The following is a 14,142-nucleotide window of genomic DNA, read 5'->3' as shown; positions in this document are numbered from 1 at the left end:
CAATACAGATACACAACGGAGTGCTTTATGGAGGTATACAACAATACAGATACGCAACAGACCGCTTTACAGAAGTATACATCAATACAGATACACAACAGAGCACTTTACAGAGGATTACAACAATACAGATACTCAACGGAGCGATTTACATAGGTATACAACAATACAAAAACACAGCAGAGTGCTTTGCAGAGGTATACAACAGTACAGATGCTCAACACAGCGCTTTACAGAGGTATCCAACAATACAGATACAAAATTGAGCGCTTTACAGAGCTATACAACAATACAGGTGCACAACGGAGTGCTTTATGGAGGTATACAACAATACAGATACGCAACGGAGCACTTTACAGAGGTATACAACAATACAGATACACAATGGAGCGCTTTACAGAGGTATACAACAATACAGGTACACAATGGAGTGGTTTACAGAGGTATACAACAATACAGATACACAACAGAGCACTTTGCAGAGGTATACAACAGTACAGCTACACAGCGCAGTGCTTTACAGAGTTGTACAACAATACAGATATACAACAGAGCGCTTTACAGAGGTATAAAACAATACAGATACACAACAGAGCGCTTTACAGAGGTATAAAGCCATACAGATACACAATGGAGCGCTTTACAGAGGTATACATCAATACAGATACACAATGGAGTGCTTTGCAGAGGTATATAACAGTACAGATACACAACAGAGCGCTTTACAGAGGTATCCAACAATACAGATACAAAATGGAGAGCTTTACAGAGGTATACAACAATACAGATACACAATGGAGTGCTTTATGGAGGTATACAACAATACAGATACGTAACAGAGCGCTTTACAGAGGTATACAACAATACAGATACGCAACAGAGCACTTTACAGAGGTTAGCAACAGTATAGATACACAATGGAGCGCTTTACATAGGTATACAACAATACAGATACAGAACAGAGGGCTTTACAGAGTATATAACAGTACAGATATACAACAGAGCATTTTACAGAGGTATCCAACAATACAGATACTCAACGGAGCGCTTTACGGAGGTATACAACAATACAGATACACAACGGAGCGATTTACGGAGGTACACAACAGTACAGATACACAGCGCAGCGCTTTACCGAGTTATACAACAATACAGATACACAACCGAGCGCTTTACAGAGGTATAAAACAATACAGATACACGATGGAGTGCTTTACAGAGGTATACAACAATACATATACACAATAGAATGCTTTACAGAGGTATATAACAGTACAGGTACACAACAGAGCGTTTTACAGAGGTATCCAACAATACAGATACAAAATGGAGCACTTTATAGAGGTATACAACAATACAGATACACAACAGAGTGCTTTATGGAGGTATACAACAATACAGCTACGCAACAGAGCGCTTTACCGTTTTCGCGCTCTGAAACACTTGTGTACGAGCGCGATACAAATAAAATATCAATCAATCAATCAATATACAACAGTACAGATACACAGTGCAGCGCTTTACCTAGTTATACAACAATACAGATACACAACAGAGCGCTTTACAGAGGGATTCAACAATACAGATACACGACAGAGCGCTATACAGAGGTATACATCAATACAGTGAACAGCGGAGTGCTTTACAGAGATGTATAACAGTACAGATACACAACGGAGCGCTTTACAGAGGAATCCCAAAATACAGATACAAAATGGAGCACTTTACAGAGGTATACAACAATACAGATACACAACAAAGTGCTTTATGGAGGTTCACAACAATACATATACGCAACAGAGCACTTTACAGAGGTATACAACAATACAGATACGCAACGGAGCACTTTACAGCGGTATACAACAGTACAGATACACAATGGAGCACTTTACATAGGTATACGACAATACAGATACACAACAGAGTGCTTTACAGAGTTATAACAGTACAGATATACAACAGAGCGTTTTACAGAGGTATACAACAATACATATACACAACGGAGTGCTTTACATAGGTATACAACAACACAGATACACAACAGAGTGCTTTACAGAGTATATAACAGTACAGATATACAACAGAGCGTGTTACAGAGGTATACAACAATACAGATACACAACGGAGCGATTCACGGAGGTATACAACAGTACAGATACACAGTGCAGCGCTTTACTGAGTTATACAACAATACAGATACACAACAGAGCTCTTTACAGAGGTATAAAACAATACAGATACACAATGGAGTGCTTTACATAGGTATACATCAATACAGATACACACCAGAGCACTTTACAGAGGAATCCAATAATACAGATGCAAAATAGAGCACTTTCCAGAGGTATACAACAATACAGATGCACAACAGAGTGCTTTATGGAGATATACAAAAATACATATACGCAACAGAGCACTTTACAGAGGTATACAACAATACAGATACGCAACGGAGCACTTTACAGAGGTATACAACAGTACAGATACACAATGGAGCGCTTTACGTAGGAATACGACAATACATATACACAACAGAGTGCTTTACAGAGTATATAACTGTAGAGATATACACCAAAGCATTTCACAGAGGTATACAACAATATAGATACACAACGGAGTGCTTTACAGAGGTATACAACAATACAGATACTCAACGGAGCGCTTTACAGAGGTATACAACAATACACATACACAACAGAGCACTTAACAGAGGTATACAACAATACAGATACACAACAGAGCGATTCACGGAGGTATACAACAGTACAGATACACAACGGAGCGATTCACGGAGGTATACAACAGTACAGATACACAGCGCAGCGCTTTACTGAGTTATACAACAATACAGATACACAACAGAGCTCTTTACAGAGGTATAAAACAATACAGATACACAATGGAGTGCTTTACATAGGTATACATCAATACAGATACACAACGGAGTGCTTTACAGAGGTATATAACAGTACAGATACACAATGGAACGCTTTACAGAGGTATCCAACAATACAGCTACAAAATGGAGCGCTTTACAGAGGTATACAACATTACAAATACACAATGAGTGCTTTATGGAGGTATACAACAGTATATATACACAGCGCAGCGCTTTACCAAGTTATACAACAATACAGATACACAACAGAGCGCTTTACAGAGGTATACATCAATACAGATACACAGCGGAGTGCTTTACAGAGATGTATAACAGTACAGATACACACCAGAGCACTTTACAGAGGAATCCAATAATACAGATGCAAAATAGAGCACTTTCCAGAGGTATACAACAATACAGATGCACAATGGAGTGCTTTATGGAGATATACAAAAATACATATACGCAACAGAGCACTTTACAGAGGTATACAACAATACAGATACGCAACGGAGCACTTTACAGAGGTATACAACAGTACAGATACACAATGGAGCGCTTTACGTAGGAATACGACAATACATATACACAACAGAGTGCTTTACAGAGTATATAACTGTACAGATATACACCAAAGCATTTCACAGAGGTATACAACAATATAGATACACAACGGAGTGCTTTACAGAGGTATACAACAATACAGATACTCAACGGAGCGCTTACAGAGGTATACAACAATACACATACACAACAGAGCACTTAACAGAGGTATACAACAATACAGATACACAATGTAGCACTTTACAGAGGTATATAGCAATACAGATACACAATGGAGTGCTTTACAGAGGTATACAACAATACAGATACACAACAGAGCGCTTTGCAGAGGTATACAACAATACAGATACACAACGGAGCGATTTACAGAGGTATACAACAGTACAGATACACAGCACAGCGCTTTACCGAGTTGTACAACAATACAGATACACAACAGAGTACTTTACAGAGGTATACAACTATACAGATACACGACGGAGCGTTTTACAGAGGTATAAAAAAATACAGATACACAACAGAGTGCTTTACAGAGGTATACAACAATACAGATACACAATGGAGCACTTTACAGAGGTATACAACTGTACAGATGCATAACAGAGCGCTTTTCAGAGGTAACAGAACAGATATGTAGCGGGGGTAGGATACCACGGGGCCCAGGGGAGGGGTACAGCTGAGCTGTATCGGGTGGCGGGAGGAAAGGGGCTGGCGGCGTCTTGCAAGTCAGGAGGCACAAGGGGCGACCTGATGGCCTAGATCTTGAGGAAGAGAGACTCTGTGAAGATGTGGGTCTTGAGTTCTTTTCTGAAATGTGGGTGCGTGTGGGATCGAGTCTGATGCTGACGAGAAGAAGGTTCCATAGTCTTGGGGAGAAACAGAGGAAGGTTAGAGTGAGGTTATGGAAGATAGCAAATAACATCAGGTGTCTGTGTGCATGTAGCATTCCTGTTTCCTTGTAACAATCGTAAGCACATTACAGTGGGGAAACTCATATGAGAAGGTGTGAATAATCTGGACTCTGTTCTTGCTTCAGGTACCTGTACGGGAGGCCAGTGGAGGGCGATGCCTTTGTTATGTTTGGTGTGGTGATTGACGGAGAGAAGAAAAGCATCCCACAATCCCTAAGAAGAGTCACGGTAAAGTCATTCATAATACAACCATTGGGCCACTTTCACAAAGGTTATCCTTGCATCTTATATCAGTTTGCAGCTGCAGCATGTTCCCAAATATAACATACATGCCTTTGCACTTCCAGATTACGGATGGCGCTGGACAAGCAGAGCTGACCAGAAAAATGTTGGAAGAACGATTTGAGAATATCAATGAACTCCTCGGTCATTGCCTCTACATCTCTGCAACTGTCCTAACAGCATCAGGTGAGTTACAGAGATGAGACAGCACAAGGGTGCTCTCAGCAAAAGACATTCTGGCCAAACTAGACCCAGGGGATCTACGACATCCCATCGGCCTGAACATTTCCTCACATTTGACCTCAGGGTTTTTAAGGGAGGCCAGCTCTGGGGGCCAGCTCCCCGAAACCCACATTCTATAGCCCTCCTCCCCATCAATCCCAACCTCCCTATTTAACTACCCTCATATCGGCAACCCCTATAAAGATGGCCACGGTATCATGCAGTGCGATGTCCTGAGGGAAGGGTCTGCAATGCTTGGGGGATAGTGACTCAGGACCCATATGTCCTCCGAATCCTGCGGATTGTAGTTGTAGTTGGGCATGTAGTCTATGTAGTTGGGCATGTAGTCTATGCCCAATAAATATATAAATCTACTCTCGTCTATCCCAGTGTTAGGGGGGATCATCTCAGCTCTATGTTTAGGGTGTGAGGCTACCTCTTAGAAACTAGACCAAGTAGTTCCTTACCCTTTCCTTCACTCAGACCATGAAGGTTAACTCTTAAAAGGGGAGTGGAATAGACATGAAAACCGAGTAACACAGTATCACTTTGTTTGTTTGTTTATTTGATATAGCGCAAAAACCAAACCCGCAGGTAGCCGGGCACAAGCATTACAAGGAAACTTGAGAACTTAGTTATAATAGAAAACAGAATAGGCAGTGGGACAGTTCGGCAGCGTTACAGTCTGAATATGCTATACAATTAATGCCAGGTGTCAGGAGCATGAAGTGCTAAGTAACAATCAGCCAAAGTATTGTAGTCCCAGAGGATCCAGTGAGATTCCTAGATACTAGCAGTAGTAGACGGAAGTCCCTGTAGGGGGGTCAGGTTTAACAAAGGGCATAGACAGGGGTGACACTCAGTACGAGTGGTTCTGGTGAGAAAGGGTGATTCGATCGTATCCATGAAAGGATCTTGCGCCTGAAACGTGGATAAGGTGATTATCTGGATAAAGTGATTATATTTCAGAAAAGGTATTTAAATGACTTGATGCAGGTTACGTGAACATAATGCTCTAAACCTCTAGGAATGTTTTAGGACTTGACAGTTCACACCCCAGGGGTCCCTTTGTACTTGATTGGACTTTACCATGATTCAGTGTCTCATGGGTAACTATAGGAAGGAAGGTCCGGCTTCTTATTGGTTGAGTGAGATACTGGTCTTGACGCTGAATGGTACTAAGTAGTAAGTACAGTCTGCATGTTAAAGATAAGGCCCAGAGTTAAAGCTAGGACTTCACATTGGGGTCACTTATGTGTCTTGCCTTTCTGAAGGTTACCCGAATGCTGGGAACCTCACAGTCAAGGTATATATAAGGGTGTTTGCATTTCCGACCTCTGAGAGACAACACTTGTTGTTTTGCTGCAACGGTGGCTGCGGTGGTGACAAAGGGGATCATGAAGCAAGACGCACTGCTGTGGATCTATTGGAGTTATTTCAATATATCCTCTGGTCAGAGCTTAGGTAAAGCAGGGATTCCCTTAAGTTAACATGACTCTCGCGGTGTTAGCTAGGGCAGTCAGCGCTTTATTCTCTGGAGGGCAGAGGGGTGGCAGTAAGTCTGAGAGAACTTACCTCTTGCTGTAGAGTTGCTTGCATCTTCTACTACTCACAAGTCTAACAGCTTGTGGGCCTGCATTTGATTCTTCTTTTCTTCAAAGACTCCTAAGACATTGTGCAAAGAAGTGCTGCAGCCTATATAAGACTTTCTGCCATTGACTTTGGCCTAGCCTATTGTGCTGAATGAATCTTTCTGGGGGGATCCGAAAGTATTTGCCTGCTTAAGAATATTTGTGGTCTCTTGTATGTTCTAAATAACAGTGGTCGAAGTATACAAAAAGAAGAAGAGGAACTATGTTCCCTGCTGGTCTGCCCCCACTCCCCACAAACCACATCACCACACCACTCCCACACACAATTAAAAAAAAAAAAACGCTTGCACCTGCTGTTCAAGGGAACTTTCAGTGCAGACTACTGAAAGTGCAAGTTTCAACTTCTTCCTATTCTGGAATGGTTTTGTTTTAAAATAAAAATATAGGAGTTGTAAAATGTAATTTAAAAGTAGAGGCGCACTGCTACCGACCGCTCCCGCTCACTTCGACCACTGCTAAATAACCTTTTCATTTGACTTATTACTATTTGATTCTAAATACAACAGTGATATTAATGTGCCCAGCAACGTAGCAATTGAAGTCACCTGAGGGTGTAGGTAGTGTCTGTGGGCCATCCCACAAGGGTATCTATTGATTAAGAGATATTAAGAGTGTGTATTTCATGAAGTGTATTTGAGTGTTACTTATATATTGCTCCATTCTGAAGAAGGCTTATTCTAACTGACTGATACATAAATTAATAATTGTTTATTCAATAAACCTTGAGTGTAGGAGTTTATTTCAATACTTGTCACTGTGAATCACTGTGTAACTCCCCTACAGCTCACATTGACCCCTCTTGAGATAAGCCTGGCTGCTCAACACGCTACCAAAACTGTGCAGTACAAGCTTATACCAAAGGTTGGGTTTCCTATACCTGTAGTCAGAGTTGTTTGTAGTGTTCCCAGAGGGTACTGCATACAAACCTTGCCTAACACCCAGCAGTTTCTTGCCTAACATCCTCGTGTTTCACTGTATCAGTGGAGGCAGTATAGAAGGATTGGAAGGAAACAAGCCATTGTGATGCCATCTTGAATGCTGGTGGGCGAAGGAGAGTATTTCAGTGATCTTTCTGGCAGTCATGCAGTAGGGGTGTGCACTGGCAGTTAGGAGCTCTCGGTAAGCTGCAAGAGATGCCTTTGTTGTGATTTTGTTTTTCTCCATTTCCGTAAGTCATTTGTGGGGGTGATCAGATTTCAGTAGGGAAACTCATAGACCATCATTGGCGTACTTTCTGGACTTGAACTAGACTGAATACTTGTGGAGAATGATGTTTAAGCAAGCCACTGCTCTGAAGGAGATCTTCAGGGAACAAAGAGGCGACTCCTCAGAAAAGTTTACCATATTTTGGAGTGAGGATTCCAGGAATTATCCTTGGTATCAACAAGTTGTGAACCCAAAGGGGACCGAACAGGGTGGGATGTGAAGAATAAGAAATTGAGCACTTCCAGGTCCTCAGTTATGTTCTCAGACGCTCCTCGAGCTTGGAGGGGACTTCAGTAGCAGTCGGCATCAAGCATAAGTACTAGATTTACGCTTATTGAGCAATTTCCCCCTTTGAACCCAAGCTTCCAGGCATGCTGTGGCTGGAGTCTGTGCCTCTCACACGTAACATTCTTTTGGGAAATGTTCTGCTTTTGTGCTATATACCGAGCTCAAATGAGGCGCAGGGCACTTTGCACAGAGCATACACTGCAGTAGAAGCATTGTGAACATGAAGTGCCATGCACAGAATAGCATAGGGAGGATATTACAGGTCTCAGGAGGAGATGGGGAAGAGGTGAGAACATGGAACTGGGATGTTCTCAAGAGTCCAGCATACATTTGTTCTTGCGTAATAAACTTACATTAAACACATTTTAATTTTGAAGCACAATCAGATTAGTCAGAATCGTGACTTGCGGCCAAGTGCCAAAGCTGGGATTTCATCCAAAGTTAGCAAATAATTCACTGACCTCTATATGGGCATAGCACCACTGTCTCAGGGGCAGGATAAAATCGTGGACCCCACCTGTCCACTATGAGACGGTAACATCATACAGTCCAGTAATTCCGCCCGGTAGCAAGAGCCCACGATAGGGTTGGATCACTCCCCAGCTGTTGTATGTGAGGAGAACACCCAGATCAGAGTCAAATGCCTGAGCCCATTTATCCTATGCGGGAACAAGTGGGTCTAGGGAAGGCCAGACCGATTGCCAGAGCTGCGTTATCTCAGAATAAGGTGGCACGTGGCAGGGCCAAATCCCGAACCCCAGCTGCCAGTCACAGTCCCCCAACAAATATACTGCTGCAACAGGTGATGGCAAATGATCAGAAACATGCTTGTAGCATGGTATATGTATTGTATGAATGATACATTTCATCTTGTATTTTATGCTATTAGGAAGTGACATGGTTGAGGCTGAGAAGAGTGACATCCGCATTGTGACCTCCCCGTACCAGATCGACTTCACCAAAACAACCACATATTTCAAGCCCGGCATGCCCTTTGAACTCATGGTAAGATGGTTTCTGCTAAAGCTTTTAACTGCATAGTTTAACTGTTTGTTTGCACTGACACATCCCATGCCCAGGCCTCCCATAGATGTTCCAGGATTCTGCAGCTTAAAAAGTGAACATCTCACAGCCTATGGCTAAATCCCACAGATCAAAAGCTGCCAAACTACGAGAGTCTTGGATCCTTCACATAAATGCTGCAGACCAAACTGGGATCTCTCAGAAACATGCAGTGCTCAAGGGCTGCCCAGCTGGTGAACCCTAACATTAGGACTCCTCACTGCTCCCACTATCGGAGCAGGAGCTATGGGCCAAGGATCAAGCAAACACCCCAGGCCACAGGACCCATTGGCTACAGTTGCCTCTTCAGAGGGACACGTGACCTTATCCATGCACAGTTAGTGACTTTAAGGGAACGGGGTTAGAGCAGGCAGCCCTCTGAAGAGCAGGCCCCCAGCACTTGGGTTTAGCACATGGTGGCTCCATCTCCCTTTTGACAATGGTTAACCTTAACTTCACCACATGCATGCTGCACTTCCAGTGTAGGCAGGGACAAATTACACTCCTAAAGTGGACTGCGATCTATATGGGACGAGCTCTAGACTGATCAGACCTATCCCAAATGTGGGGCGACAGCAGGGGGCAGTGTGCATTCAAGGGCTGAAGCATCAAATCAGGTTTTAACACAATAGATGGTCTATTGTGTGAAACAAGGCTGGCCCTGAAGCGAAATTCAAACGAATACTCTTTACCCAGCATAGCCAATAAGCCAAGCTTTGACGTACCTCCGGATTGGAGGGAAGCTGTATGTTTTAGATGTATAAAGTTGTAGGTCAGATTATTCAAGGGAAGCACTCCTCTCTTACATGCCATGAAAGGTTTCCTGGGAGCACGCTCTGAATGCTCACAAGGCCTAGTATGGTCGACTTTATCCTCCAGTGTAGTCATTGTTTTCTATCCCATGTTCCCTCCCTGTTGCCCTGTGGGCGCTTTACAAAATACAATTTACTTGTTGTATAAGCGCCTAACAAATGCACAACAAATAAATAAATATCCGGTTGCTTAGTGTTACAGCTATGAAATTGTAACTTGTTTTTCATCTTCTTTGTATATAAAACGCAGGCATCAACGTTAATCATGTCTGTAATTTGTCCCCTCCCCCCACTATGACATTGACTGGCCTTTAAAAAAATAAAAACCTTCACATCAGTGATATTTTTAGAAAGAACTTTGCTGCTGTCAGGTCCAGTCCCTGGACTAGAGAGGAAGTCATTTAGAGCAGAAAATAGTTTTCTGGGATGGATGAACACATAGTGGGCATCTGGTGTTCACCGGGGGACCATGATTATACTCTGTGTGCAACCTGTGAGGGGTCCAAGCCAAAAAGATAGACATTGTGTAGAGAAAGTCTCTTGGCAGTATTTACCATGCAATACAGGTGTGGCTCCTATCCTGAGAGAACAGTAGAATCTCAGCAGGTGATATGGTGCTGGTGGTTAACCCCCAGAAACCCGCTCAGAAGGACTGAATGGTGAAGACGTCCATTTTCAAGGTTGGATCCTCTGCAACTGGAAGTACAAAATCCTCTGATATAGCAGAATAAAACACATGTCTTGAAGACAAGTAAATGCAGTCAGGAGGCTCTCTAAGGGCCACCCCTCTCTAACTAATCTCGAGATGGACATTCCCTCCTTAACCCAGAGATCCCTCAATCCCAGGTTGGTCACTACGGATCGGTAATCCGTATGGTAAGACATAAGCCGTTATTAATAAAGGTCATGGCCTAAAGGCAAACGCCATATCTAAGTCTAGGTGGTACCTGCTCTAAAATGCCTGTGCTGACACGTGGCATTTTTGGTGCCTTTCAGACACTCAGGCACCACTCGATCTCATCCTTACACACCCAGCTATTCTTGTCCCTATGTCTAGCTGTCACTCCATTACCTCCCCCTACTCTCCTCTTTCCTACTCCATCCACTGTCTGTATTTTCTTTCCCTGGCATGTCCTCTGATATTCCACTCTATACCGCCTACCTCTACCCTCCAATCGTACTCCCTATTGGGCTCTCCTCTTTATGCTACCTCTACTAGACTCACTTCTCCACACTTTCCATCAGCACACCCACCGCCAAAGTAACACTGCCACAGGATGTGCATATAAACACAATCACAAGCCCCAGAAGACACAGTTACTTACCCTGCACCCTGAGGTCTCTGGTTGTGTGCGTGTTTTAAAAACCAAAGTAAAGTAAAAGTCTTTCTGGCGCTTATATGAGTTTAGAATCACATGTGCCCAACCAACTTTGCCAGAGATGGGCACACGACACAGCAGCAAACATCACCACACATCAGACTCCTCATTTGCATTACAACTCTCAAGTACATGGAAAACAAACAATCTAATGCTTTAGGCATAGACTGGTATAGTAGGTACCTAAACGCGTAGGGTTGAGATAATAGGACAGGAATCCCCTGTCTGACAACTTTAACTTTGGAAATACAACTGGTAAGACTCTAGACCTACCAGTAGATGGCGGAATATGCGCAGCATTGGATTCTAAAGGGATAAAAGCGCTAGAAAGACTGCAAGTAACAATTGTCATACCAGGTGCCTGAGAAGATGAGGAAAGTACCTATGACTATGATACTCCTTTCGAATGGATTGTGTTCTCCCACGTATTCCTCATCTTAGATATATCCTTGCCTTCAGCTTTGCTGCTTCGGAAAAACATTTTCTCTCCACCAGTGGGCGCTCTGCTCGAGTCTGCATCGTCGATGTCCCTCGGCGGTATCCGTCAACATCATCTGCTGTATAAATGGCTCGAGCCGCGCCCGTTGGCCTCAGTTCCGTTTTTCTGATAGCTTTAGCTTCGTATCAAGAAAACGGCACTTCAGTTCTCGTTAAAACGTCTTCGTCATCTAACCCTTCCACGCCTAAAACTGGCTTAAAAAAATGTCAGAAATGCGGGAAGAAGATGTCGTTAACAGATCCCTATCGAAATTGCCTCTGGTGCTTGGGTCCCAACCATCAGATAGACGAGTGCGGTTCCTGTCAGTCGATGACCAATAAAGCTATAAAGGAACGGAGAGGTAAACTGGTGGTGGGGGAGGAGTCCTCAAAGTCTTCTTAGAGAAGAAAAAAAGGCTGCGCTGAGTCTAGTGAAAGACGTCACAAATCGAAGAAATCATGTTCGAGGAGTAGATCTAGGAAGTCGTCTTCAAAAAGTCGAAGAAAAGGCAACACCGGTCTCCCTCTTCCTCTTCTTCAACGTTTTCAGAAGAGGTTATCACCTGCCCTTCTAAATATGATTCCCCGAAGAAGTGGGAGGCCTTCAGAGCCTCAATTTAAAAAATCTTTGACAATGAGGCCCAGTCCCCCTCAAAGAAGCTTGGTGAAGGCCATGTCCCTGCTCATACTAAAAAATGACAGGGGAAGATCTAAGACAAAAAGATCAGGCGAAAAATCGTTGAGGTCGTCCTCGAGGGGATCCTCCCTGATGCCTCACAAGAAACGCCTACCAGTGCAAAAACCGGAGGCAATACTCGACAAAATGGCATCAAAACTCATCCGCCATTAAAATCGTCATCGAAAGCTTCCTCGAAGCCTCTTTCGAAGACGTCGGAGTCCAAGGTGTCGACAGGCCACTCGAGTACTCCTTCGATGGTGTTGAGAGTTCCTTCACCGGCGTTGATAGCTCCTTCGCTGATATTGAAGGCTCCTTCGACTGTATCAAAGCCCTTACCGATAATGTCGACACCCTTGTCGACGTCTTCGTTAATTCCTATTCCTAAATCGACTTCTATGCCGGAGGCAAAGTCTATGCCACAGGAGAAGATTATTAATTCGCAAATTAGACAGGATTTTTTCAAATCCATGTCCTCCATTTATGAGGAAAGATCCTCAGTGGAGGAGGATGTTTCACCAGCTGGTGTAGGAGTTGAATGACCCTCAATCAAAAATGGCAGACCTATATGAGTGACAGCAAGTGGTCTGGACACATCTCCAGAGTATGAGCTTGAAAAACCTGACCCTGCTGCTCATGCAGATGCACAGTACAGGAGATTAATGAGGAGGGTAACAGAATTTATGGGATGGAACAGAAATTCCCCTACTTACCAAGAGGATGACATAACGGTACATCCTTTCGGGGGGACCTCAACAAGACCCTATACTTCCTTTTCACATAGCTTTGCAAAGGAAGGTGATGACTGCATGGGAAAACCCTGAGGCAGCTCCTGCAGTTAATAAGAAATTCACATCTAAATACAGGCCCTCTTCTTCAGACCCTGAATATTTAAGGAAACATCCATCACCTGAAAGTCTAGTGGTTCAGGCGGCCACGTCTACTAGGAATGCAGCATACCCTACAATTCCCCCAGACAGGGATGAGAAAAAAATTGACGCATGGTGCCGTAAGATTTTTTCTTCCGGTAGCATGGCATTGAAATCTACAAATGTAACTTGCACCTTTGCAAGATTTACATACACCCTGTGGGACTGTATGACAGCGGCAGCTGAGCGTATCCCTGATGGTGAGGAACGGGAAGGTTTCCTAGCCATAGTAAGGTATGGGAAGGAGGCTATGTGGGAATGCCTCCAATCAGGTTTGGACACTGCTGACAGCATCAGGAGGTCCATGGCATCTAGTACTGTGCTACGCAGATTCGCATGACTGAGAAAGTCAGGTTTTGCACCGGATGTGCAGGCCAGACTTCTGAATATGCCATTTGACGGCTTGAGGTTGTTAGGCAGCAAGGCGGATGAAAGTTTGGAGAAGCTGCAGAACTCTAAAGCGTCAGCAAAGTCACTCAGTGCCGCAATACGACAACCTCAACAATGCCCCTACACAGGCTCATCTTCCTGAAGGGGTCGTCCCTTTCGATTTTATTCCTCATTTGGAAAAGGAGAGGGACAGGCCAGTCAAAGACGACAAAGGAAATTTCCTCGGGTGCGAGGAAAAGGTGCTAGATCTGACCCAGCAGCAGCAACTGTCCCATCAGCTTCTACTGCAGCTACTGCAAAGGCACTCTGAGGTTTTGACCCACAAGACCCTGGTGGGAGGCAGAATCTCTCAGCATCTGGAAGAATGGTGGGGCATTACTTCAGATGCTTGGGCACTGGAAACAGTATCCC

The 14,142-nt window shown here is 43.7% G+C and overlaps 1 protein-coding gene across 1 annotated transcript in view; it reads left to right on the top strand.

The window, feature by feature from the left end:
- The window catches only part of C3 (complement C3), a 403,449-nt gene that overhangs the window by 89,725 nt on the left and 299,582 nt on the right, over window positions 1–14,142 (top strand). Inside the window, exons 8-10 of the mRNA XM_069604331.1 lie at window positions 4,482–4,584; window positions 4,704–4,824; window positions 8,896–9,011. Of these exons, the coding sequence (XP_069460432.1) occupies window positions 4,482–4,584; window positions 4,704–4,824; window positions 8,896–9,011 (340 nt within the window). The remainder of the gene's footprint in view (window positions 1–4,481; window positions 4,585–4,703; window positions 4,825–8,895; window positions 9,012–14,142) is intronic.

This window comes from Ambystoma mexicanum, chromosome 3q, assembly GCF_040938575.1.
Source record: "Ambystoma mexicanum isolate Mex_15411 chromosome 3q, UKY_AmexF1_1, whole genome shotgun sequence".
NCBI classification, from domain to species: domain Eukaryota; kingdom Metazoa; phylum Chordata; class Amphibia; order Caudata; family Ambystomatidae; genus Ambystoma; species Ambystoma mexicanum.
This window is presented reverse-complemented; position numbering and strand designations above follow the sequence as displayed.